At 36.0% G+C, this 23,875-nt stretch overlaps 1 protein-coding gene across 1 annotated transcript in view; it reads left to right on the top strand.

Annotated features, from left to right (window-relative positions):
- LIN9 (lin-9 DREAM MuvB core complex component) overlaps nucleotides 1-23,875 on the top strand; it is an 85,273-nt gene that overhangs the window by 52,639 nt on the left and 8,759 nt on the right. The window contains exons 8-12 of the mRNA XM_061382401.1: nucleotides 2,302-2,435; nucleotides 3,823-3,942; nucleotides 4,431-4,532; nucleotides 7,691-7,771; nucleotides 22,497-22,622. Of these exons, the coding sequence (XP_061238385.1) occupies nucleotides 2,302-2,435; nucleotides 3,823-3,942; nucleotides 4,431-4,532; nucleotides 7,691-7,771; nucleotides 22,497-22,622 (563 nt within the window). The remainder of the gene's footprint in view (nucleotides 1-2,301; nucleotides 2,436-3,822; nucleotides 3,943-4,430; nucleotides 4,533-7,690; nucleotides 7,772-22,496; nucleotides 22,623-23,875) is intronic.

Raw genomic sequence — 23,875 nt, 5'->3', positions numbered from 1 at the left:
GCCTAGTTTAACACCTTAAATGTTCTAATTTTTTCACCCATGCTGGTTGTTTCCTTGGATTTTCCTGATGTTACTTCAAACTGAATTTAAATAATAGTGGCACAAGAATTCATCTATGTGAGGGATCCCCAAGACCACACCCAGATTTGGTTTGGCGATTCACTAGAAAGACTCAAGTGTGTGTACAAGTGTGACCAGTCGCTCAGTTGTACCCGATTCTTTGCAACCCCATGGGCTGTAGCCCACCAGGCTCCTCTGTCCATGGGATTTTCCAGGCAAGAATACTGCCCTTTCTTCCTCCAGGGCATCTTCCTAACCCAGATATCAAACCTGTATCTCCTGCATTGGCAGGTGGATTTATTACCACTGAGCCACCTGGGAAGCCCCAGAAAAACTCAAGAGTACTTGGCAAATAGTTGTATTCATGGCCATGGCTTATCATAGAAAAGGATACAAAGCAAAATAAGCAAAGGGGAAAATCCGTTCAGTTTAGTCGCTCAGTTGTGTCCGACTCTTTGCAACCCCATGGACTGTAGCACGCCAGGCCTCCCTGTCCATCACCAACTCCTGGAGTTTACTCAAACTCATGTCCATGGAGTTGGTGATGCCATCCAACCATCTCATTCTCTGTCATCCCCTTCTCCTCCTGCCTTCAATCTTTCCCAGCATCAGGGTCTTTTCAAATGAGTCAGTTCTTCACATCAGGTGGCCAAAGTATTGGAGTTTCAGCTTCATCGTCAGTCCTTCCAGTGAATATTCAGGACTGATTTCCTTTAGGATGGACTGGTTGGATCTCCTTGCAGTCCAAGGGACTCTCAAGAGTCTTCTCCAGCACCACAGTTCAAAAGCATCAATTCTTCGGTGCTCAGCTTTTTTATAATCCAACTCTCACATCCATACATGACTGCTGGAAAAACTATAGCTTTGACTAGACAGACCTTTGTTGGCAAAGTAATATCTCTGCTTTTTAATATGCTGTCTAGGTTGGTTATAACTTTTCTTCCAAAGAGCAAGTGTCTTTTAATGGTGGCTGCAGTCACCATCTGCAGTGATTTTGGAGCCCAAGAAAATAAAGTCTGACACTGTTTTCACTGTTTCCCCATCTATTTGTCATGAAGTGATGGGACCAGATGCCATGATCTTCATTTTCTGAATGTTGAGCTTTAAGCAAACCTTTTCACTCTCCTCTTGCACTTTCATCAAGAGGCTCTTTAGTTCTTATTACTTTCTGCCATAAGGGTGGTGTCATCTGCATATCTGAGGTTATTGATATTTCTCCCAGCAGTCTTGATTCCAGCTTGTGCTTCATCCAGCCAGGCGTTTCTCATGATATACTCTGCATACTCTTTTCCCTACTTGGGACCAGTCTGTTGTTCCGTGTCCAGTTCTAACTATTGCTTCCTGACCTGCATACAGGTTTCTCAAGAGGCGGGTCAGGTGGTCTGGAATTCTAAGAACTTTCCGGAGTTTGTGGTGGTCCATACAGTCAAAGGCTTTGGTATAGTCAATAAAGAAGATGTTTTTCTGGAACTCTCTTGCTTTTTCGATGATCCAAGGGAAAAGTACATGGGGCCAAAGTCTAGAGGAAAACAAGTGTAAGCTTCCAAGAGTCCCCTCTGTATGGTGTCACACAGGACTTGCAGAATTCCTTTAGCAGCAAGTTGTAATCGCACTTATGAAATGTTGTCTACCAGGGAAACTCATTACTCAATGCCCAAGGTTTTTATAGGGGACTGCTTATGTAGGCACCTTTGCCTGGCTTATACAAGAATTGGAAAGCTGGTAACCACATTGTTTGCACAAACAATCTGGGTACAGTTAACCACCTTTCTTAGTATGGCAGCAGTGGGAACACTCTCTCACTGTTCAGGCTCCCAGAAGTCAACCTTGTAGGCGACCCTTTCTAAGGATAGCAGTCTGAAGCCTAGTAAATCTTTTCTGCTTAGCAACCTTGTCTTTTTTTCATTTGAAATATTCCTAGTGCTTCATTCATGAGTATAATGACCAAGTTTCTTTTGTTGACCTTTTTAATAAGTATTTTCCTCCTAGTTTGGTAGATATATGGTTTCATTCATTTATCAAATTAAGGATCACCATTTATAATTTTGTTGTTTGTTTCAAAAGTGTTTTAATTGATCTTCTAAACCTAAAATAAAGTATTAATACATAACTTTTTTGGAAACTTTAATAGACAGCAGTACTGTACTTTCTCCACTTTGAGGTACATGCTTGGAGCAGTTCTGTACGTGGGAGTTTTTTGTGTCCTAAGTACCATAATGTCTTTTTGTTTCTTTTTTTTAGCTCGATTACGTGGTGTTCATGATGGTCTCTTCACTGGACAAATAGATGCTGTGGATACTCTTAATGCTACTTATAGAGTAACGTTTGATAGGGCAGGGCTTGGAACTCATACTATCCCTGACTATGAAGTTCTTGTGAGTATTTATTTCACAATACATATTTGGTTTATGCCTATAAAATATGTTTTGTAGAGTTTTCTTAGGGGTTGTATTTATGATAGAAATCAAGATTTCAAGTCTTAAAGGAAGAGATCTTTAGGGGTTCCCAGCCCTGCCTCCTGAACTCCTGGAGCAGAACTCTAATTTTCTTCTACATTTTCCAGAATCTAGCATCTCTCTGCCTTCCTTACACCAAATTATAGTGTGACGCAACTGATCGGTTGTTTTTATAAAACAACTGAAACAAGTTTTCCATTTTACAAAAAGGAGTTGTTTTGTAAAACAACTTTGAAAGTTGAAGTAACATCTTGTACTTTGAAATATATATATTTTTATATGTTCCTATTTTATCCTTAGAATATACAAGGTGGATGTTAATAACCTCCACTTTTCGTAAGGTGAAACTGAGACATAAGTACATTAGGTAATTTATTCAAGGCTTTCAAGATGGATTCTTGCCAGGTTAAGTCTTGAATCCAGGTCTTTTGAACTTCTGATATAGTCCATTAAACTATTGAACCATTATTTCATGATCATGCTTAATTTAGCAAGGTAATGGAAATTATATACTTTCCTAATAAGTTAAAATATAAAGAGTAAATGTAATTCTGATAGTTTTTTTAATGAGTAAAAACTTTTTGAAAAAAAAATTGTTTGCCTCTAAGTATAATGGAAATTTAACTGTTTACATTAATCCTCCTGCTTCTTCATTCCTTTGTTATAAACTTGATTTTTAAGGATTCTGAACTTACAATTAAAAATCAGAATTTCTTTATCTCCTTAGTATAAAAATAGAAGACTGTTTTTCTGCTCCATACTTTTAAAAAAACTGTGACTCTGCTTATTCTAAGAGTTTCCTTATCAAACATACTTTAGAGAGGAGTAGGAGAGAAAGACAATTTGGACTAAATATAGAGCAAGGTATATCAATCTTATTTTTTTCATTAAAGAATGAAATCTTTAAACCTCCCATTTCAAAAGAGAAAAATTACTCTTCTGTTGCATTAATGTAATTTCCTTTATGAGATCACCAAAACATCTCTCCCTGGCCAGATAAGAATTGCCTTTAATTACAGTGGGTAATATTCAAATAGTCTTTAACACAGAGACAGCCAAGGGTGGCCATAGATCACTTTTCTTTCTTTCATAGATCACTTTCTTCTTTTTGTGGGTTCAACATCTTAGTAGCCAAGTAATATTCATACTCTGATTTAAGTTCTAGCCCTTTGATCTTTGTAGTTAATATATTTTATGATAAATCATAATAAACTAGTGTACATTTAATGCTAAAATAGAATTTTTATAAAGCTAAAATGATTGGTAAAGTTCTTCAAGTTTTGGGGTCTGTTCTCTTTTCCCAAAGAGCAATGAGCCTCATGAGACGATGCCAATTGCTGCCTTTGGACAAAAACAGCGGCCTTCTCGATTTTTTATGACTCCACCACGGTTACATTATACTCCTCCTCTCCAGTCACCGATTACAGTAAGTTATATTTTTTAAATGTCACCAGTAATTTAAATGATTATTTTGAATGTAAACTATGTCCTTATGAAATATACATTGATTGATTGTAGTAACTTTAGGTGGTGCCCGCATTATTTGGAGTTGTCAGATGTTAAATAAAAAGCTAATAAAGTAAATAAAATAGTTGCTTCAGCTTGGAAATATTTTCCTTTTCATAGGATTTCTAATAGAATATTAATTATAATAGAATTTGCTCTTTATTCAAAATTTTATGATAGTTCCTACTTTGTAGCTCAAAGAACTGTATTCAATATCCTGTGATAAACCATAATGAAATAGAACATTTAAAAATGTAACATGTATGTAGAAAGGAATCACTTTGCTGCCCAATAGAAGTTAGCACAGCATTGTAAATCAACTATACTTCAATAAAATAAAGTTTTAAAAAATTAAAATGCTTCCTTTTGAAAGGTCCGTGGTTAAATGGTTCCCTTTTATTCCTATAGGATAATGATCCCTTATTAGGACAGTCACCTTGGAGAAGTAAAATTTCTGGCTCTGACACTGAAACATTAGGTGGTTTTCCAGTAGAATTCCTTATCCAAGTGGTAAGAATTGCTCTGAATATTTTGCTCATTTGTTAAAAAAAAAATTCAATATCTTTTGTGTTATTAAAGTTGAAAATTTTTCTAGGACCAAATATTTTTACACTTTTTAAAATCATTGTGTTTTAAAAACTGTTATTTCCAACAAAGCTTGAAATTAAGTTATAACAGCCAAAAAAGACTTAGAGGTCTATTTTTGTTGGGCTTTTCTTGGGTTTGGTTCTTATTATTTTGCAATGTTAAGGACTCTAGCATAAGTGTTCTAGCATACACTCTATGAAATTGAATGGTTAGCTGTTAATAAATTGTATAAATATAAATGTTTTTATTTAGTAACCTCAGTAATCCTGCCGTTATCAGTCACCTCAAAACTTATGGTGTGTTGGCCAGCTCTCCGGTTAGGAGGAACTTTAGTTTTTTTCTGTGACTACAAATAGCTATTCATTTGCTAAGTACTTAATGATTAGACACAAACAAATCTAAAGCTAAAGCAGAAACAAATAGCAATTATTATATAGAACAGTTTTCTTGAATAGCCTAACTCTTAAGGTTGAATAAATTATTTAGTTTGAATCATAGTCTAATGATGTTTGATTTGTTTCTTTTCTTTTCCTCTTCTTTTTCCTTTTTGAAAATAAAGCTGTTTGGCTTGGGATAGATAAAGTCTTTATAAATAAAAATGTTTATAACATAAGCCATTAAAATATTCAGTGTTACCTTTTACAATTAATGTTATTTTGAGGAAAAGTCTTGTCACTTGTATGTATATGTATGGCATTTCTTATTCCTTAGTTATATGTTGTTAATTATCCTTGAACTACAGAATTATACCTTTTAACTTTCAAAGGTAGATATTTTTATATGAAAAATTTTAAATATGAAAAAAGCCAAGGCTTATCATTTCACAACTAGGGTACTTGTTTTTTAAAGACGTTCTTTCTTTTATTAAATACTGGAAGTAAAAACAAAGCTGATATGTCATATTTGGGTAAGGGGTAGAGGGAGATGGGGAAGGAGGGTGAAGAGGAAGAGGAGTGGGGAGCAAAAGATCCACCAGCAGAGGGAGTCAGAAGCTAAATACTAATACACCACTTCTAAAGGATTGATGTTTTTATTGCTGCTTAGATGTTTTGGTTGCAGTGCTTAATTTTAACTTCAAAATCTATGTGTAATGCCTAGTTGAAACACTGCTTTCATTATTTTAAGCTTTCTAGCAGGTAAAAATAAAAGCCCTTTTATGTACTTGTCTTTTGTAATATCTAAAGTTTTATGAAACTCAGGTTTGCTCTTGTCGAGCTGTAAGATACATTTTTGTCTTTGTCTGGTATTGTTTTTTCTTATGACAAAATAAACATCATTTTTTGCTAGTTTCATAATTCATAGTTCGCAATGAATTTTTTTTCTTGGGGTTAGGGATTTTGAGGAATCTAAAAAGACTGACCGACCCTCTCTAAGAGAGGACTCAGTTTTGAAAAGAATGAGAAAGAAACAGCATGATTTTCTATCAAAAACTAACAAGAAACACAAAACTGAAAGATAAACTAAAAATGGGAGAAAGATGTTGCCTTCATCCATTTTTTACTGTTTCTTACTCAGTAGAATCACACAAATTTCCATAAAACCCAACAACTAAAGACAGGAGACCAGTCCAGAGCTCTGGACCTACTAAAAAGGGTCAGTGTGAACAAGTATATAACATATCTTACCAGGCCCTCCCTCTACCTGTATCAACTTAGGTCAGTTTTTTTATTTTTATTTTTTTAATTATCAAAAATTTAGTACATATGAAAGCAGACAGTTGTATAATGTATCTCTCTGAACCCATTATCTAGCTATAGCAGTTATCAAAAACTCCTGGCCATTTCTATTTCATATATACTTCTACCCTCTTTCTCTCTTTTGAGAAATTAAACATCATATCATTTATCTGTAAATATTTTGTTATGTATCTTTAAGTGGTAAGGGCCCTTTTTTAAAAAAAGAGACATAACTGTAATATTATTATTACATCTAAAAACATGTCTATTAAAAACTTATCTTAATATCATCACATATCCAGTCAGCATTCCAGTTGTCTAGTTGGCTCTTAAATATTGGCTCTTCTTTTCTCCCATTAACCTCTTTGTTGAATAAACTGTATTATTTGTCCATAGAGTCTCCCACTGTCTGGATTTTGCTGACTGAATCTTTGTAATAACATCCAGTATACTCTTCTGTCTTTGTACTTCATGTAAATTGCTCATTGAATATAAAGGTTTGATTTGATTTGGGTTTTTTATTTGATTGGTATAGTTTGTATATGACTACTTTTATGCATACTTTTGTATTCTGATAGGATGTGTAGTAGTAGTGCTCAGCCATGTGCAACTCTTTGCGACCATGGACTATAGTCCACCAGGCTCCTCTGTCCATGGAATTTTCCAGGCAGGAATACTGGAGTGGGTTGTCATTTCCTACTCCAGGGATCTTCCCAAAGCGGCAATCAAGCATACATCTCTTGTGTCTCCTGCATTGGCAGGCGGTTTCTTTACCACTAGCTCCACCTGGAAAGCTCTGATAGGATACCCCTATTTTTTATCTCTTTTTAAATATAATGTTAGCTGCTACAAATTATCAATGCCTAGATCCATTCATTCATTAGGATTGCAAAAATGGTGCCATTCTTGTTCTTTATTTATTATCTGAAATCATTCTGCAAGGAAAAACTTCCCCAAATCTATTATTTGGTTACCTAATGGCATAGTTTGTATAGGAAAGGCAGGATAAATGCTTGATTTTTTTGGCTTTGTTTTCCAGTTCATGAGTTTGGTTACTAGTGTTCTCCAACAGTGGTTAATTTTGTTTAAGTATCGGTCTGAATGCATGGATTTTAACATATTTGTGCTTCAATTAATTATAGTTATTATTCTGATTGGTCTACATGTTGTTCCAGTGAAAGCTTATTCAGGTTGACTTCTTATTCGTTTTGATGTACCTGCTTACAGTGGATTTTAAAATATCTTCCTCTCAGCCAGTCAGATTTCTAAAATAGTGTCTGTGCTATATTTATATTGAAACACATCTGCTAAAATATCTTAGTGGAAACTTACAAGTTTGATGTCTACCTGGTATATTTAAGTGCCTCTCTTTATTCCAAAACATCTCTTTTTCATTGTCTGTAGACCAGACTATCAAAAATTCTCATGATTAAAAAGGAACATATCAAGAAATTAAGGGAAATGAACACAGAAGCAGAAAAACTGGTAAGGATATTTTTTTGTTTACTTGTCTCATTTTCAAATGGTGGGGGCTTCTATATTTAAGGGTTGAAAATATTTTATGAAAGAAAACCTAGAGATAACTGTTATTTTAAAATCCTGATTTACTCTCCCTATGTTTTATTATACTGAACACATGCTTAATTAGCAGTACAGAACAGTTCATTACCCTGGACCTCCTTATGTCATTGAATAGGATTAATGGATATATATTAGATTCTTAGACAGTTTACATGAGTGTAGAATTCCTAGCATTGGTGCTTCTGACTAAGGAAATCATATTAGCAGAGGTTATTCAAATGGTTCAGAATAAATAAATCAGGAAATATGTAGGCTGATATCTTTAGTTATCTTGACAAAGCTTATATCCTATTTTATCAATCCAGTGAGTACAAAATATGAAAGTCAATTTAATTCATATGAGAGAATTATCAGAATTTTTTAAGATGTAGAAAATATTCACTAAGAAAGTTTTTTAATCATACTGAAAGTCATAGTTATGATTTTATAGGATGGTGAATGGTTTTTATCTCAAATACCATCTCCAACTGATTAGAAATGGTTGCTAGAAAGTATGAAAGAAAAGGAGAGCTCAGTGACTAGACTTGGCGGCAAAGGGCTTTAGCTAATTACCAGTGTCTTTCATGAGTACAAGAATAGGGAGTTGTCATAACATTAATCACCTCTTGCATGGAATGGTGTGAGGGGTAGGTGTGAATAAACAGCTGGACAAGTAGATACAGAATTGAATGAAGAACAGTCTTCTTGTAGGTGTTTTTTTTTTAAATCTGAACATGACTTTGAATTATCCAATTCAAACCCATCATTTTTATGGAATTGAAAACTGAAGACCAAAGATGTCGAGGGATTTTGACCTAAGATTTTGCTGCTATTTAGTAGTACAGATACCAAAACAGACTTCTTGGTTCCAGTTTAACTCAAGTAGGCATGTTATAAAATTAATATTGTCAGATACACAGACTATCAAAGATCGAAAAAAATTAGGCATAATGTATTGCTGTTGTATATCCTGAACATAATAATATTAATGTGCTTGCTTCTTTGCTACTGGACTCTCGTTCTTATCTTGGTTTCCATTAGTTCTACTTCTGCCCTTTATTCTATGGTTTTTCAATGTTCACCCGCTGCATTTCCTCTGATCATATCATCTTTTCCATCTTGAGAAAAGTGTTTAAGTTCTTCAGTTGTGTCCGACTGTTTGTGACCCCATGAACTGTAGCCCACCAGGCTCCTCTGTCCATAGAATTCTCCAGGCAAGAATACTGGAGTGGGTTGCCATTCCCTTCTCCAGGAGATCTTCCCAACCCAGGAATTGAACCTGGATCTCCTGCATTACAGGAAGATTCTTTACCATCTGAGCCACTAGGGAAGCCATTTCATCTTCATGCGTAATCAAATTATTTTACTTTCATACCACTAACTAGGACTTTTCCCTGTAGCTGGGTTTCACACCTTAAAGTATTAGATTTGACTCAGCCGAATTAATGTTACCTACTTTTAAATAAAGGCCTATTTTGATGTTGGCTTGGCTTCTTGGCATGTGGAAACTCTGCACAAATCTAATTTTCTTGATAGACTTTATAATTTTATTTATGATTAGAAATAATTTCCATTATAAAAATCCAAATATTGTGAAACTAGTATATGGTATAAATATTTTTTATGCTTAGCATATGGATTTCTTCTTCTATGCATTTACTTTCATATTTTGTTTTGTTTTTTGAAGTATAGTTGATTTATGGTATTGTCTTAGTTTCAGGTATACAGCATACTAATTTAGTGGTTTTGTCAGATTATATTCCATGATAGGTTATTATAAGATACTGGGTATAATTCCCAGTGCTATTCAGTATATTCTTGTTGTTTATCTATTTTGTATGTAATGGTTTCTATCTGTTAATCCCATACCCCTAATTTATCCCTCTCTATTTTCCTCTCTCCTTTGGTAACCACTAGTTTGTTTTCTCTGTGAGTCTGTTTCTTTCTGCTTACACATTCATTTGCATTGCTTTTTAGATTCCACATATAAGTGATATGCAGTATTTTCCTTCCTCTGTCTGACTTATTTCACTAAGCATAACATTCTCTGGGTCTGTCCACATTGCTGCTGATGGTTTTATTTCATTCTTTTTTATGACTAAGTAATACTTCATTTGTGTGTGTGCAGGTGTGCGTGTGTGCCGTGTCTTCATAAACCAATCTGTTGCTGGGCACTTGGGTTGTTTCCATTGTCTTGGCTATTTTAAATTGTGCTGCTATGAATATTGGGGTATATGTATCCTTTTGAATGAGTGTTGTCATTTTTCCCAGATATATACCCAGAAGTGAAATTGCTGGATCCTATATATTTTTAGCTTTTTGAGGAACCTCCATAGTGTTCTCAGTAGTGACTATACCAATTTACATTACCAGCCATGTACAAGGGTTCCCTTTTCTCCACGCCCTGACATTTGTTTTCTGTAGACTTTTTGATTATAGCCATTTTGACTGGTGTGATGTGATACCTAATTGTGGTTTTCATTTGCATTTCACTAATAATGGTGATGTTGAGCATCTTTTCATGTGCCTATTAGCCACCTGCATGTCCTTTTTGGAGAAGTGTCTATTCAAGTTTTTTGCCCATTTTTGGATTGAATTGTTTGTCTGTTTGGTTTCTTAGAGTTGTATGAGCTGTTTATGTATTTTGGATATGAACCCTTGTCAGCCTCAAGTTTTTTTCTTTTGTTGATAGTTTCCTTAGCTATCTAAAAGTTTTAAGTTTAATTAGGCCCCATTTGTTTATTTTTGCTTTTATTTATTTTGCCTTAGGAGACTGATCCAAGAAAATATTGCTGCCAATTTCTGTCGGAGTATTCTGCCTCTGTCCTAAGAGTGTTATGGTTTCAGGGCTTACATTTAGGTCTTTAAACCATTTTGAAGGGGTTTTTTATTTGGTTTGGTTTGGTTTGGTTTTTTGTATAGAAAGTGGCAGGGTCAAAATGTATGAGCATTTTAAAGATTTAATTGTACTCCTAACTTAAGATGGTAGGCTGGACATGTGTTTTCTTGTCGCTTACAATTTCCACATAAAATAAGTACGAAAAAAAAGTAAATAGAATATATGGAAACAGATTGTTTAACAATGTATGAAAGGGTTTGTTTGTTTGTTTACATTTTCTGACGTGTTGGATGAAATTAAAACCTTGGCTAAAAGAGGCTGCATGTTGGAACCCTGAAGAGACTCCAGGCCAAGAGTTGCAAATATGATAGAGGAATGCAGAAGTGAGATGCTATACTTTAAAAGGAATTGATTTAATTTCTGTTTTCACATTTCCAATCTTCATCCGAGTGACAGAATGTAAATGTGGCTTTTACCCAAGTTAAAAGGAGAGAAAGAAACTGACACTCCCCTAAAGAATTTGAACATACTGTTTGGAAAAAGTTAATGCGCTTCTGCTTTTGGTAATGGTAGGCTAGATAATTTGGATTAGTCTTCCTAATCCAAATAGTTAAGAACAGCTATTTCCTCTGGAATAAAATGTAAAAACAAGCCAAAGACACTGGAGCATTAATAAGGTATTTAAGAATTTTAGGGATAGGATCTAGGAAAAGAATTAAACACAGAAGGAGGATTCTGGCAGTTAGGATTCCTTTTTCCTTAGGGGCTTATGCAAATTTCAGAAAAGATGGCTGAGAAACCTAGTGGTGTTCTCAAAGGGCTTAGAAGAGTGGGGAGGACAAAAATTAGAGTCCAGAGAACCAGCAAGGGTTGAGAGAAATTGGCAAATTCCTTCCATGTTCTGGATTGGACCCCAAAAAGGCTGCATTGGCCCAGCTTCAGATTATTTTATCTCTGAAATTGAACTAAGTTGATTATGGAGTTTCCCAGGTGGTACTAGTGGTAAAGAACTCTCCTGCCAGTGCAGGAGCCATAAGAGATGTGGGTTTGATACCTGGGTTGGGAAGATCCCCTGGAGGAGGGCATGGCAGCCCACTCTAGTATTCTTGCCTGGAGAATCCCATGGACAGAGGAGCCTGGCAGGCTACTGTCCACTGGGTCTCAAAGAGTCAGGCACAAGTAAAGCAACTTAACACACACAGGCCCCAAAGCAGCCATCCAGAAGTAAGTAGTCCTCTTAGGGGAATATAATATCATACTAGACCTGAAATTATTTCTACAGTTATTAACATACAGTATCTAATACTCAATTTTAAATCCCAGAAACAGTAGGAGACATAACACTAACGAAAAACACAAGAAAATATGAACAGAGGGCAGATTAAGGAGAATGTTATTTTTAGACATAGATTTTGAATGCTTATTTTGTTTAACGAGGTGAGACAAAACAGAATTTTAGAAGAGAACTAGAAACAACAACAAAAATTACCTAATGAAAACTCAGGAAATAAACTACAGTAATCAAAATTAAGAATTCAATTGGTAGATATAACACAGCAGATTAGGAACAGCTGAAGAGAGAGCTAGTATTTGAGAACAGATCAGAATGTCCAGAATTAAGCATGGAAAGATGGATAGAAAGTACAGAAGAGAAGAATAAGAAATAAGGGATATAGTGAGGAGTCTAACATATCTAATAGGGTAGCAGAAGGAGAAGAGAAAGAAAAATGAGACAAAAGGAGAGAGAATTTTTGAGAGATAATAACTGAGAATTTTTCAGAACTCTCAAAATTCAACAGGCTACAAATCCAAGGCCCCCATAAATCATAAGGTAAATAAAAAGATAATGACTCCAAAACACAGCGTAGTAAAACTGCTGAAAGCCAAACACAAAGTGGGAGGTATTTAAAGTACCCAGAGTAGGATGGAGAGGGGGAAGTACTTTCAAAAACAGTAACAGTTCGTTTGACAGCTGACTTCTCCACAGAAAACACAGAGGACATAAGTGAATAGAATGACATCTTTATAGGGCTGAAACAAAACTACTGCCAACCTAGATTTCTATATCCAGTGAAAATTTCGTAAGGGTAAAGTTAATACAAGGACATTTGCAGGCAAGTTATAGAATTTGTTACCAGAGTATCTGTACTAAAGGAAATAATACAGATTTTCTTCAAGCGGGGGGGTGGAGGGAACAACTTGTTTAAGACGCTTAAAAGTTTCAAAAAGGAATGAAAAACAACAAAAAGAATGAATGTGCATTAGTCTAAGTGTCACCGTATAAAATAATAAAATTGTATCTTGCGGCATTTAAAATATAAAGGTTTAAAAATACAGTGCAACATTTGTTGATTAGGGTAAGGAGTGTGTATTCCACATAGATTTTGAAAAATGAAGAATGTACATTTTACTTTCCAAGGCACCTATTCAAATAATGGTAAAAGATTAATAACTACCAAGCTTATCAGGGGGAGTTGCATGAGGGAATGGAACAATTAAGTGTTCACTCAGTCCAAGAGAAGGCAACAAAGGAAAGGAAAAAATGACACCAAACAAGTGGGACACGTAGAAGGAAAATAGTGAGATGGTAGATTTAAATCTAAACATTTTGATAAATAGCACTGAGTATAAGTGGACTAAATTTCTTAAATAAAAAACAAAGATTGCCAGACTGGATGAAAAATAAAACCCAGTTCCTACCATATGATTCAGCAGTTCCACTCCTGGGTATATATTTGAAGAAAACAGAAACACTAATTCAAAAAGATGCATGCATTTCAGTGTTCATAGCAGCATTATTTACAGTAGCCAAGATATGGAAGCAACCTAAGTGTCCATCAACAGATGAATGGATAAAGAAGATATAGTCTGTATATATGTGTGTACATGTATATACACACATGCATGCATACATGCTTACACACACACACTCAGTGGGCTGTTAACTCATCCATAAAAACAGAAATGCTGCTGTTTTCAGTAACATGGATCGACCTAGAGGGTATTATGCTTAGTGAAAGAAGTTAGAGAAAGATGAATACTACTCTGTGTTATTACTTAAATGTGGAATCTAGAAAATAAACATGGATATAACAAAACAGAAACAGACTCACAGATATAAAGAACTCGTGGTTACCAGTGGGAAAAGGGTAAGGGGATGGGCAAGATAGGGGATTTAGAGTTACAAGCTACTTCTATGTATAAATGGACTTCCCTGGTGGCTCAGACGGTAAAGTGTCTGTCTACAATGCGGGAGACCTGGGTTCAATCCCTGAGTTGGGAAGATTCCCTGGAGAAGGAAATGGCAACCCACTCCAGTACTCTTGCCTGGAAAATCCCGTGGACGGAGGAGCTTGGTGCAGGCTACTGTCCATGGGGTCACAAAGAGTCAGGTGCGACTGAGCAACTTCACTTTCACTTTTCACTATGTATAAAACAAATAAGCGACAAGGATACTACACAAAGAAATTCTTAATATTGGAGAGTAATTAGCCTCTAATTAAAAGAAATAAATTTTAAATAAAATTAAATTAAATTTTTTTTAAAAATTAAAAAAAAAAGAAATTCTTTGTACTACACAAGGACATTTAGCCATTATTTTGTAATAACTTTAAGTGAAGTATAATCTATAAAAAAAATTGAATCACTGTGTTGTATACCTGAAACTGATATATTAGTTTAAATAGTTGTAAATCAACTACAACTTTAAAAAAAATCCAACTCTATGATTCTTGAAAGAGACACATTTAATATAAAAAAATCCAGGATAAAATCATTAATGTATGAAAAGATAAACAATACAATTATTTATTTATGGCTATGCTGGGTCTTTGTTGCTTTGCGGACTTTTCTCTAGTTGTGGTGCACGAGCTTCTCATTGCAGTGGCTTCTCTTGTTGCAGAGCAGGGCTCTAGGGTGGGTGGGCTCAGTAGCTGTGGCACATGGGCCTAGTTGCTCAGTGGCAGGGATCATCCCAGATTAGGGATCAAATCCATGCATCCTGCATTGGCAGGTGGATTCTTTATCATTGAGCCACCAGGGAAACCCCAGCAATACAAATTTTAAAATAACAACAGAAAAGCATGTAACTATATTCAGTTCAGTTCAGTCACTCAGTCGTGTCCGACTCTTTGCAACCCCGTGAATCGCAGCACGCCAGGCCTCCCTGTCCATCGCCAACTCCTGGAGTTCACTCAAACTTATATCCATCGAGTTGGTGATGCCATCCATCCATCTCATCCTCTGTCATCCCCTTTTCCTCCTGCCACCAATCCCTCCCAGCATCAGAGTCTTTTCCAATGAGTCAACTCTTCGCATGAGGTGGCCAAAGTACTGGAGTTTCAGCTTTAGCATCATTCCTTCCAAAGAACACCCAGGGTAACTATATTAGTATCTGATAATTAAATGTAGGGCAACAGATATACTGGTATTACTGGATATAGAGAGAGATGCTTTCTAATGAAGAAAACTTTAATTCACCATATCTTACTGGATGTAAAGAGGTGTGATTCTTAATGATGAAAGGTATAGTTTCAAAATAATAACTTGAAAGTTATATGTACTTAATAACATGGCATCCAAATATATAAAGCAAAAACTGGCAAAACTCAAAGGAAAAGTACAAATCCACTATTGTAACAACACAGTTTCCATAGCCCTCTTAGTAACTAATAAAACAAATAGTCAAAAATCAGTTAGAAAAAAAAAAAAATCAGAGGGCTTCCCTGATGGCTCAGTGGTAAAGGATCCACCTGCCAATGCAGGAGACACGGGTTCCATCCCCAGTCCAGGAAGATCCCACATGCCACAGAGCAACTAAGCCTGTGCACCGCAACTACCAAGCCTGTGCTCTGGAGCCCAGGGGCTGCAACTGCTGAAGCCTGCGGGCCCTAGAGCCTGTGTTCTGTAACGAGAAGCCACCACAGTGAGAAGCCCATGCACTGCACTTCTGTCTTACCACTAGAGAAAAAGCCTGTGTAGCATTGAAGACCCAGAGCAGTCAAAACTAAGTTAGTTAATTAATAAAAATTTTTAAAAAATCAGAATATATACTTGAAAGACACAGTTAACAAATGATTTCATTAGCATACGGAGACAGTTACACCTGCCAACTGTAGGATACCTATTATTTTCAAGCCTGCATGGAATATTTACAAAAATTAATTGTACACTGGTCTTAGATCAGATTTCAACAAATTGCAAAATGATTAAAATTGTCCAAAGTAAGTTCTCTGACCACAGTACAGATAAATTTAGAAGTTAATAACTAAAGGATCAGTTCAGTTCAGTCACTCAGTTGTGTCTGACTCTTTGCGACCCCATGGACTGCAGCACACCAGGCATCCCTGTCCATCACCAACTCCCAGAGCTTGCTCAGACTCATGTCCATTGAGTTAGTGATGCCATCCAATCATCTCATCCTCTGTCGTCCCCTTCTCCTCCTGCCTTCGGTCTTTCCCAACATCAGGGTCTTTTCCAATGAGTCAGTTCTTAACTAAAAGATACCAAGAATAAAACTCACGCTTCAAGATTAAAGAATACAATGCTAAATAAACCATAAAGCAAAGAATGAGTTATCAGAGACCAGAAAATGTTTTTAATTTAGTAGTATTGAAAATTATATACATCAAAATGTTATTATGCAGCCACACCTATTTTAGAATAAAAGGCATGTTTAAATTGAAGATGGACTGAAAAAAATTAGTGAGTTACATCTATCTCAGTAAGTTAGAATAAGAACAACAAATTAAATCCAGAGAGAAAAGTAATGAAATAGAAAATAAATCTAAAATAGAGATGATCAACAGAGTAAAAGTTCAGCCCTTTGAAAGACCTAATAAAATTGATAATCCTGAAAATGCTAATCAGGAAAGATACAGCTTACTGCTATTAAGAAAGAGGGTGGTCCAGTGGTGGGGAATCAGCCTGCCAAGGCAGGAGACATGAGTTCTGTCCCTTGCCTGTGTGCCACAACTGCAAAGCCTGCACTCTAGAGCCTGAGAGCAGCAACAAGAGAAGCCTGCACAGTGAGAAGTCCAGGCACTACAACACAGAGTAGCCCCAACTAGGAAAAGCCCATATGCAGCAATGAAGGTCCAGCGCAGCCATAAAAAGAAAGAAAGAGGGAACATCGATATAAAACCTACAGACATGAAAAAGATCTTGAGAGGATACTGTAGGATTGAATTTTGTGTGCTTCAAATTCATAAGTTGATGCCCTAAGCCACAGTGTAACTGTATTTAGAAATAGGGCCTTTAAGGAGATAATTTAGGTTAAATGAGACAATAAAGTTGGGACCCAAATCAGTAAGACTGGTGTCCTTACAAGAAGAGGAAGAGACCCCAAGAGGTCTCTCCATGTATGCACAGAAGGAAGGCCATCTGAGGACACAACGAGAAGGCAGCTATCTGCAAGCCAGATAAAGTTCTAAAGTTCTATTTAGAAACCATCCCTGACAGCACCTTGATCTTGAACTTACAACCTTCATAACTACAAAAAGAATTTATTGCTATTTTTTAAGCCACCAGTCATGGTATCCTGTTATAGCATGCCAAGCGGACTAATACAGTTCATAAACAGCTTCCTGTAAATATTTTTGAAAATTGAAATGAAGGAGGCAAATTCTTAGAAAAATACTTGTCAACACTGATATGGGAAAAAAGTCTGAATAGTCCCATCACTGCCTTATAAATGAATCTATAATGTAAACTTGACCACAAAGAACCTACACCACTAGATGAATTCTTCCATACCAATGAATTCAACTAAATATTTACCATTACCATCACCTTGCAAAAACTTTTTTTAGAGAACAGGAGAAAAACTAGGAACATTTTCCAATTCCTTTTTGTAATTCTTGAATAAGTTGATATTAAAACCTAACAAAGATATTACAAAAGAAATAACTACTAGCCAATATCATTTATGAATATAGGTGAAAGAATCCTAAACAAAGTATTAACAAATGGGAATGTTTCCAAGGTACATCATGCCAACCAGTAGATTTATTTCAGGAATGCAAAGGTAGTTTAACATTCAGAAATAAATAAGTGGAGTCTTAGCCACAGAAGAAGATGATGGTCCACAGACAGATTATAAAAATAGAATATAAAACATGTAAGCTAAAATGACCTAAATATCCAGAAGCTCCTCCATTAGGTAGATTTACAAGAAAACTTAATATGAAAAGAGTTATTTCCAATGGGGTGGCAGATTCACAGAACATACTAATGTTAAGCAAAATGTCAGAATTCATATTAGCTTTAAAACATTACTTCAGATTCTTTTCCTGTTTAGGTTGTTGTATAATATTGAGCAGAGTTCACTGTGCTATACAGTGGGTCCTTATTGGTTATCCATTTTAATTATAGCAGTGTATACGTGTCAATCCAAAAGAGATACATGTATATGTATAACTGAACCACTTTCCTCCACACATGAAATTATCACAACCAACTATATATATTGTTAACCAACTATACTACAATATAAGATAAAAGGTTAAAAAAAGCTAGGAAATCTAATGATGTCCAAAGAAAATATGAAACTTCTGCAGGCATTTATATAAGAAATAGCAGTTGATTTTAGGGGCTATCCAGCTTCCTGTCTTGGTTATTATGGTGCAAAAATCTCAAACATTTAATAAAGTTATTCCAGCTGGTGAACATAACATGTTCTTTCGTTGGTAATAAAATATTTAAAACATGTATACTCATTATGTTTTCAGACAGCAGGAGGACAATGTGCCCCTATTTTTTTCCTGATGTCAAGGACTGTCATTTAAGCATAAACCTGGAATTCAGTTCTATAGGATAAGATCAAGGTATGAAGTATCAGACTGCTTTAGAATAAAACTGTTCCCCAAAGAAGAAGAAGCATAAATCACATACTAGCCTGGCGAAAGAGTTGAAATTTAAATTGTTCAGTGTAGCAGGTATAAGGAATGCTATTGCAAATCCTGTTGCTTTTTAGAGAGTTGCTAACTGCCAGTAGTATAAAACAGAGAAGGCGATGGCAACCCACTCCAGTACTCTTGCCTGGAAAATCCCACGGACGGAGGAGCCTGGTGGACTGCAGTCCATGGGGTCGCTGAGTTGGGCACGACTGAGCGACTTCACTTTCACTTTTCACTTTCATGCATTGGAGAAGGAAATGGTAGCCCACTCCAGTGTTCTTGCCTGGAGAGTCCCAGGGACCGGGGAGCCTGGTGGGCTGCCGTCTATGGGGTCGCACAGAGTCGGACACGACTGAAGTGACTTAGCAGCAGCAGCAGCAGCAGCAGCAGTAGTATAAAAAGTATATTCAAGGTTATTTGATCCTTGTACTCATTAAAAACAAATGGTGGAGAGAGATGGATTTCTATTCACAGTAGGTCCTGTGTATAACATGTATCATGCATGGTAATTGTTTGGTCTTTGTTTAATAAACCATACCCTTTAATTTAAGTGGAATCATCAAAAAGGAAATAGTATGGTATGTGATGGCTCAGATGGTAAGGAATCTGCCTGTAGTGCAGGAGACCCAGGTTTGATCCCTGGGTTGGGAAGATCCCCTGGAGAAGGGAATGGCAGCCCACTCCAGTTTTCTTGCCTGGAGAATGCCATGGACAGAGGAGCCTGGTGGGCTATAGTCCCTGCGGTCGCAAAGAGTCCGACATGACTGAGCTACTAACACTTACTTACATGATTTGAGATTAGTTTTAAAAAGTAAATAAAACATGAAAATTATCTTCAGAGACTGCCATTTCTATTATATTGATATAAGTACAGTGCTTTGCTGCTGCTGCTGCTGAGTTGCTTCAGTTGTGTCCGACTCTGTGCGACCCCATAGACGGCGGCCCATCAGGCTCCTCCATCCCTGGGATTTTCCAGGCAAGAGTACTGGAGTGGGGTGCCATTGCCTTCTCCAATGCATGAAAGTGAAAAGTGAAAGTGAAGTCACTCAGTCGTGTCCAACTCTTAGCGACCCCATGGACTGCAGCCTACCAGGCTCCTCCGTCCATGGGATTTTCCAGGCAAGAGTACTGGAGTGGGGTGCCATTGCCTTCTCCGACAGTGCCTTATAGAGGTAGTAAAAATCAAATTATATCCATTAATCATAACATACCTATTATTTATTCTGTTTCATATATCACTTGTGAGTTGAAATTTTGTCAAATATTTCAGGGACAAATACAAATTATTCAATTAGTTTAATTCCTTCTTTACAGAAGGGAGAATCCTAAGTATTATAAGGAGATTTTATTTTTAATATATCCAGAACTGTTATTTTTTAATATTTTCAGAGGTATAACAGTTCTTTCATTTTTATGGATTACAGATTTTCTTGGTATGCATTTTTTCCTAATTTTCTGTGATACATCAGGTTAGTGTCATTGAACTAATTTAATGTTTATGTTAAACCCAAATGATTTTCACACTGAGTGATTTTATGGAGAAAAGGAAAGATATACCCATTTGAATGCAGAGTTCCAAAGAATACCAAGGAGAGATAAGAAAGCCTTCCTCTGTGATCAGTGCAGAGAAACAGAGGAAGACAATAGCATGGGAAAGACTAGAGATCTCTTCCAAGAAAATCAGAGATACCAAGGGAACATTTCATGCAAAGATGGGCACAATAAAGGACAGAAATGGTATGGACCTAACAGAAGCACAAGATACTAAGAACAGGTGGCAAGAATACACGGAAGAACTATACAAAAAAGATCTTCATGACCCAGATAAGCACAATGTTGTGATCACTCACCTAGAGCCAGACATCCTGGAATGTGAAGTCAAGTGGGCCTTAGGAAGCATTACTACAGATAAAACCAGTGGAGGTGATGGAATTCCAGTTGAGCTATTTCAAATCCTAAAAGATGATGCTGTAAAAGTGCTGCACTCGATATGCCAGCAAATTTGCAAAATTCAGCAGTGGCCACGGGACTGGAAAAGGTCAGTTTTCATTCCAATCTCAAAGAAGGGCAATGCCAAATAATTTCAAACTACTCCACAATTGCACTCATCTCACATGCTAGGAAAGTAATACTCAAAATTCTCCAAGCCAGGCTTTAATAGTAGGTAGAACCATCAACTTCCAGATGTTCAAGTTAAATATAGAAAAGGCAGAGGAACCAGAGATCAAATTGCCAACATCCACTGAATCATAGAAAAAGCAAGAGAATTCCAGAAAAACATCTTGCTTCATTGACTACGCCAAAGCCTTTGACTGTGTAGATCACAACAAACTGTGGAAAATTCTTAAAGAGATGGAAATACCAGACCACCTTACCTACCTTCTGAGAAATCTGTATGCAGGTCAAGAAGCAACAGTTAGAACCAGACATGGAATCTTTAAATGACATCCCTTCCCTTGTCTCCCTGTGACATTGTTTCCCTTCCTCCTCTTTCACTGCATCAGATCTCATGGTGGAGGAATTCTGATGCAGTCTACCTTCAGATCCTGCATGCTTACCACTTATTGGCTGTGGTACATGGACCTCAGATTCCTCCATATGTAATGTGGGGATAATTATAGTATCCTTCTTGGGATGGTTGTAAGGATTCTGTGAGATTCTCTTAAACACTTAGAACAGTACCTGGTACATTATTAATAGTGTGTGCTGTTGAGCAAAACATTTAACTTTCCTGGGCCTCAGTTTTCTCATCTGTAAAATGACAAGGCTGAACAAGATGATTGCCAGGTTTCTGTTAGCTCAAACAATTAAAACACTGTGATTGGTTATTAGTGCAAATAGTTTACCCTACCAGTCTAGGCACACTTTTCTTTCTTAATTGTACTTGTTTCTCCAGTGCATGATGGTCTGCTTTCTTAGAAATCCTGTGAAAAACAGAAGTGTGGTTCAATTTGGCTTGACTAAAGAAGTCTCATTGCAGCATTTGTAGCTGAAGTGGAACGGATAGTGTAATTTATTGGAGGTGTTATGAAGAGAGGAAAAGAAATGGAATCAAAGTCTGTTTACACTTACTGGTAGGAAGCAGATACGAAATGATGGCAATGGTGATAACAGTTAATACTTAATGAATATTTTCTATGTGGAAGGCAATATGCTACCATATATTATTTCATTTAACCTTTGCCATAATCTCATTAGATAGAAGTTCTTTTATCCCCAGTTTGCAGATGAGAAAACAGACACAGAGAAATTAAGGAACTTGCTTAAAGTCACACAGCTAGTATGTAATAGTGTTGGGTTTTGAACATGTAATCTGATTCTAGCACGCATGACTGTTATCCATTATGCTATACTGAATTGAGTCCAAATGGAGAATCAATTAAATTACTAGAACACTTCAAATGAATATATATAATTTTTTACCAACTTTTTATTTTTGAAAATGATAAAGTTACTAAAAAGTTAAAAGATTTTTAAGAAACATAAGAAACATACATAGATTCAACAGTTTTGAACATTTAATCTGTCTTGCACACACACACACTCTATATATATATATACAATCTCCATTTTTTAAAAAGTAAATGACAGACATCATGATCATGACACTCATAAGAACAAAGACAATCACCTAAATAACAATAATACCATTACCACATATAAGTAGTATAACATTGAGCATAGTCTGTTTTAATAACCTGTTTGTCTATTTTGAATAAGTCCTGGGGAGGGAGGAGGGTTCAGGATGGGGAACACATGTATACCTGTGGCGGATTCATTTTGATATTTGGCAAAACTAATACAATTATGTAAAGTTTAAAAAAAAAAAAAAAAAGTCCTGTATCCTAGTAGATCGTTGAAATTGCATTGTTAAAAAAAAAAACGTTATCAAAATCTGACTTTTTTTCCTTCTCAGAAATCATATTCCATGCCCATTGGCATTGAATTTCAACGGAGATATGCAACGATCGTTTTAGAGCTTGAACAACTGAACAAGGACCTAAACAAAGTCTTGCACAAAGTTCAGCAGTACTGCTATGAGGTAGGTGGTGTGTGCAGAGTTCCCTTGAGGGGGCTGTGACCCCCTCTTACTTGAAACTGATACTGTTACCATCCCATCTTAGAAAACCCAAACTAAGCCAAGATCTTTGAGCAGAACCATATTTTATATACTTTTTTTTCCCTTACAGCATCAACATTGAAGAGTGCTTTATACACACCTGTCAATTCTGTTGGTTTTTTGTTTGAATTACAAATGATTATAGCTCTCTAAAAATTTAGAAACATCCAGAAAAATAATTACTCTTAATTCTACTACCACAAAAACTTTATTTTTGTTTATTTCCTAATTTTTTTAAACCATACATGCTTTTTCTTACAAAGTTATGACCATGCTGTGTATACAGTTTTGATTGCTCCTTTTTAAACTTTACATTTGGGGATCCCTGGTGGTCCAATGGTTAGGACTCGGTGTTTTCACTGCTGAGAGCCTGTGTTCAATGTCTGCTTGGGGAACTAAAATCCCACAGGCTGTGAGGCACAGTCAAAAAAATAAATAAATAGAAATTTTAAAAATAAACTTTACATTAGAACTATGCATTTTTGAACTGCAGTCACATACATTATAGGATTATTTGTGAATTATCATTATTGTTATGTACATATAATTATATGTATGAAGGTGGTTCACCAGTTTCATCAAAAATTTGAGTTTCTTACAAGGAAGAATGAAATGATTGTAATGAGTTTAGTATGCTCCAGCATTTGCATTCTTAGAAGTTGTATATTTCCAGTAAAGCCACTTTTTTTTTTTGAAGTAGGGTTTTTTGAATTAGCATTCAAAAGGTATCCTTTTGAATTAGAGTTTTCATCTTTTCCATGAGTGGGATTACTTGATCATAATGGTAACTCTGTTTTTAGTTTTTAAGGAACATCCATACTGTTCTCCATACTGACTGTACCAATTTACATTCCTACTCAGTGTAGGAGGGTTCCTTTTCTCCATACCTTCTCCAGCATTTATTATTTGTAGACCAGTTGATTTACAGTGCTTCAAGTGTACACAAAGTAATTCAGAGACATATGTTCTTTTTCACATTCTTTTCCATTATAGATTATTACTGAATATAGTTGCCTATGCTATACAGTAGGACCTTGTTTATCTGTTTTATATACGGTAGTGTATATCTGTTAATCCAAAATTCCTAATTTATCCTCCCCCCATCCCTTTTCCACTGATAATCCTTTCTATGTCCTCTTTTCTATGTCTGAGAGTCCATTTTGGTTTTGTAAAAA

This window comes from Bos javanicus, chromosome 16 (genome assembly GCF_032452875.1).
Source record: "Bos javanicus breed banteng chromosome 16, ARS-OSU_banteng_1.0, whole genome shotgun sequence".
NCBI classification, from domain to species: domain Eukaryota; kingdom Metazoa; phylum Chordata; class Mammalia; order Artiodactyla; family Bovidae; genus Bos; species Bos javanicus.
This window is presented reverse-complemented; position numbering and strand designations above follow the sequence as displayed.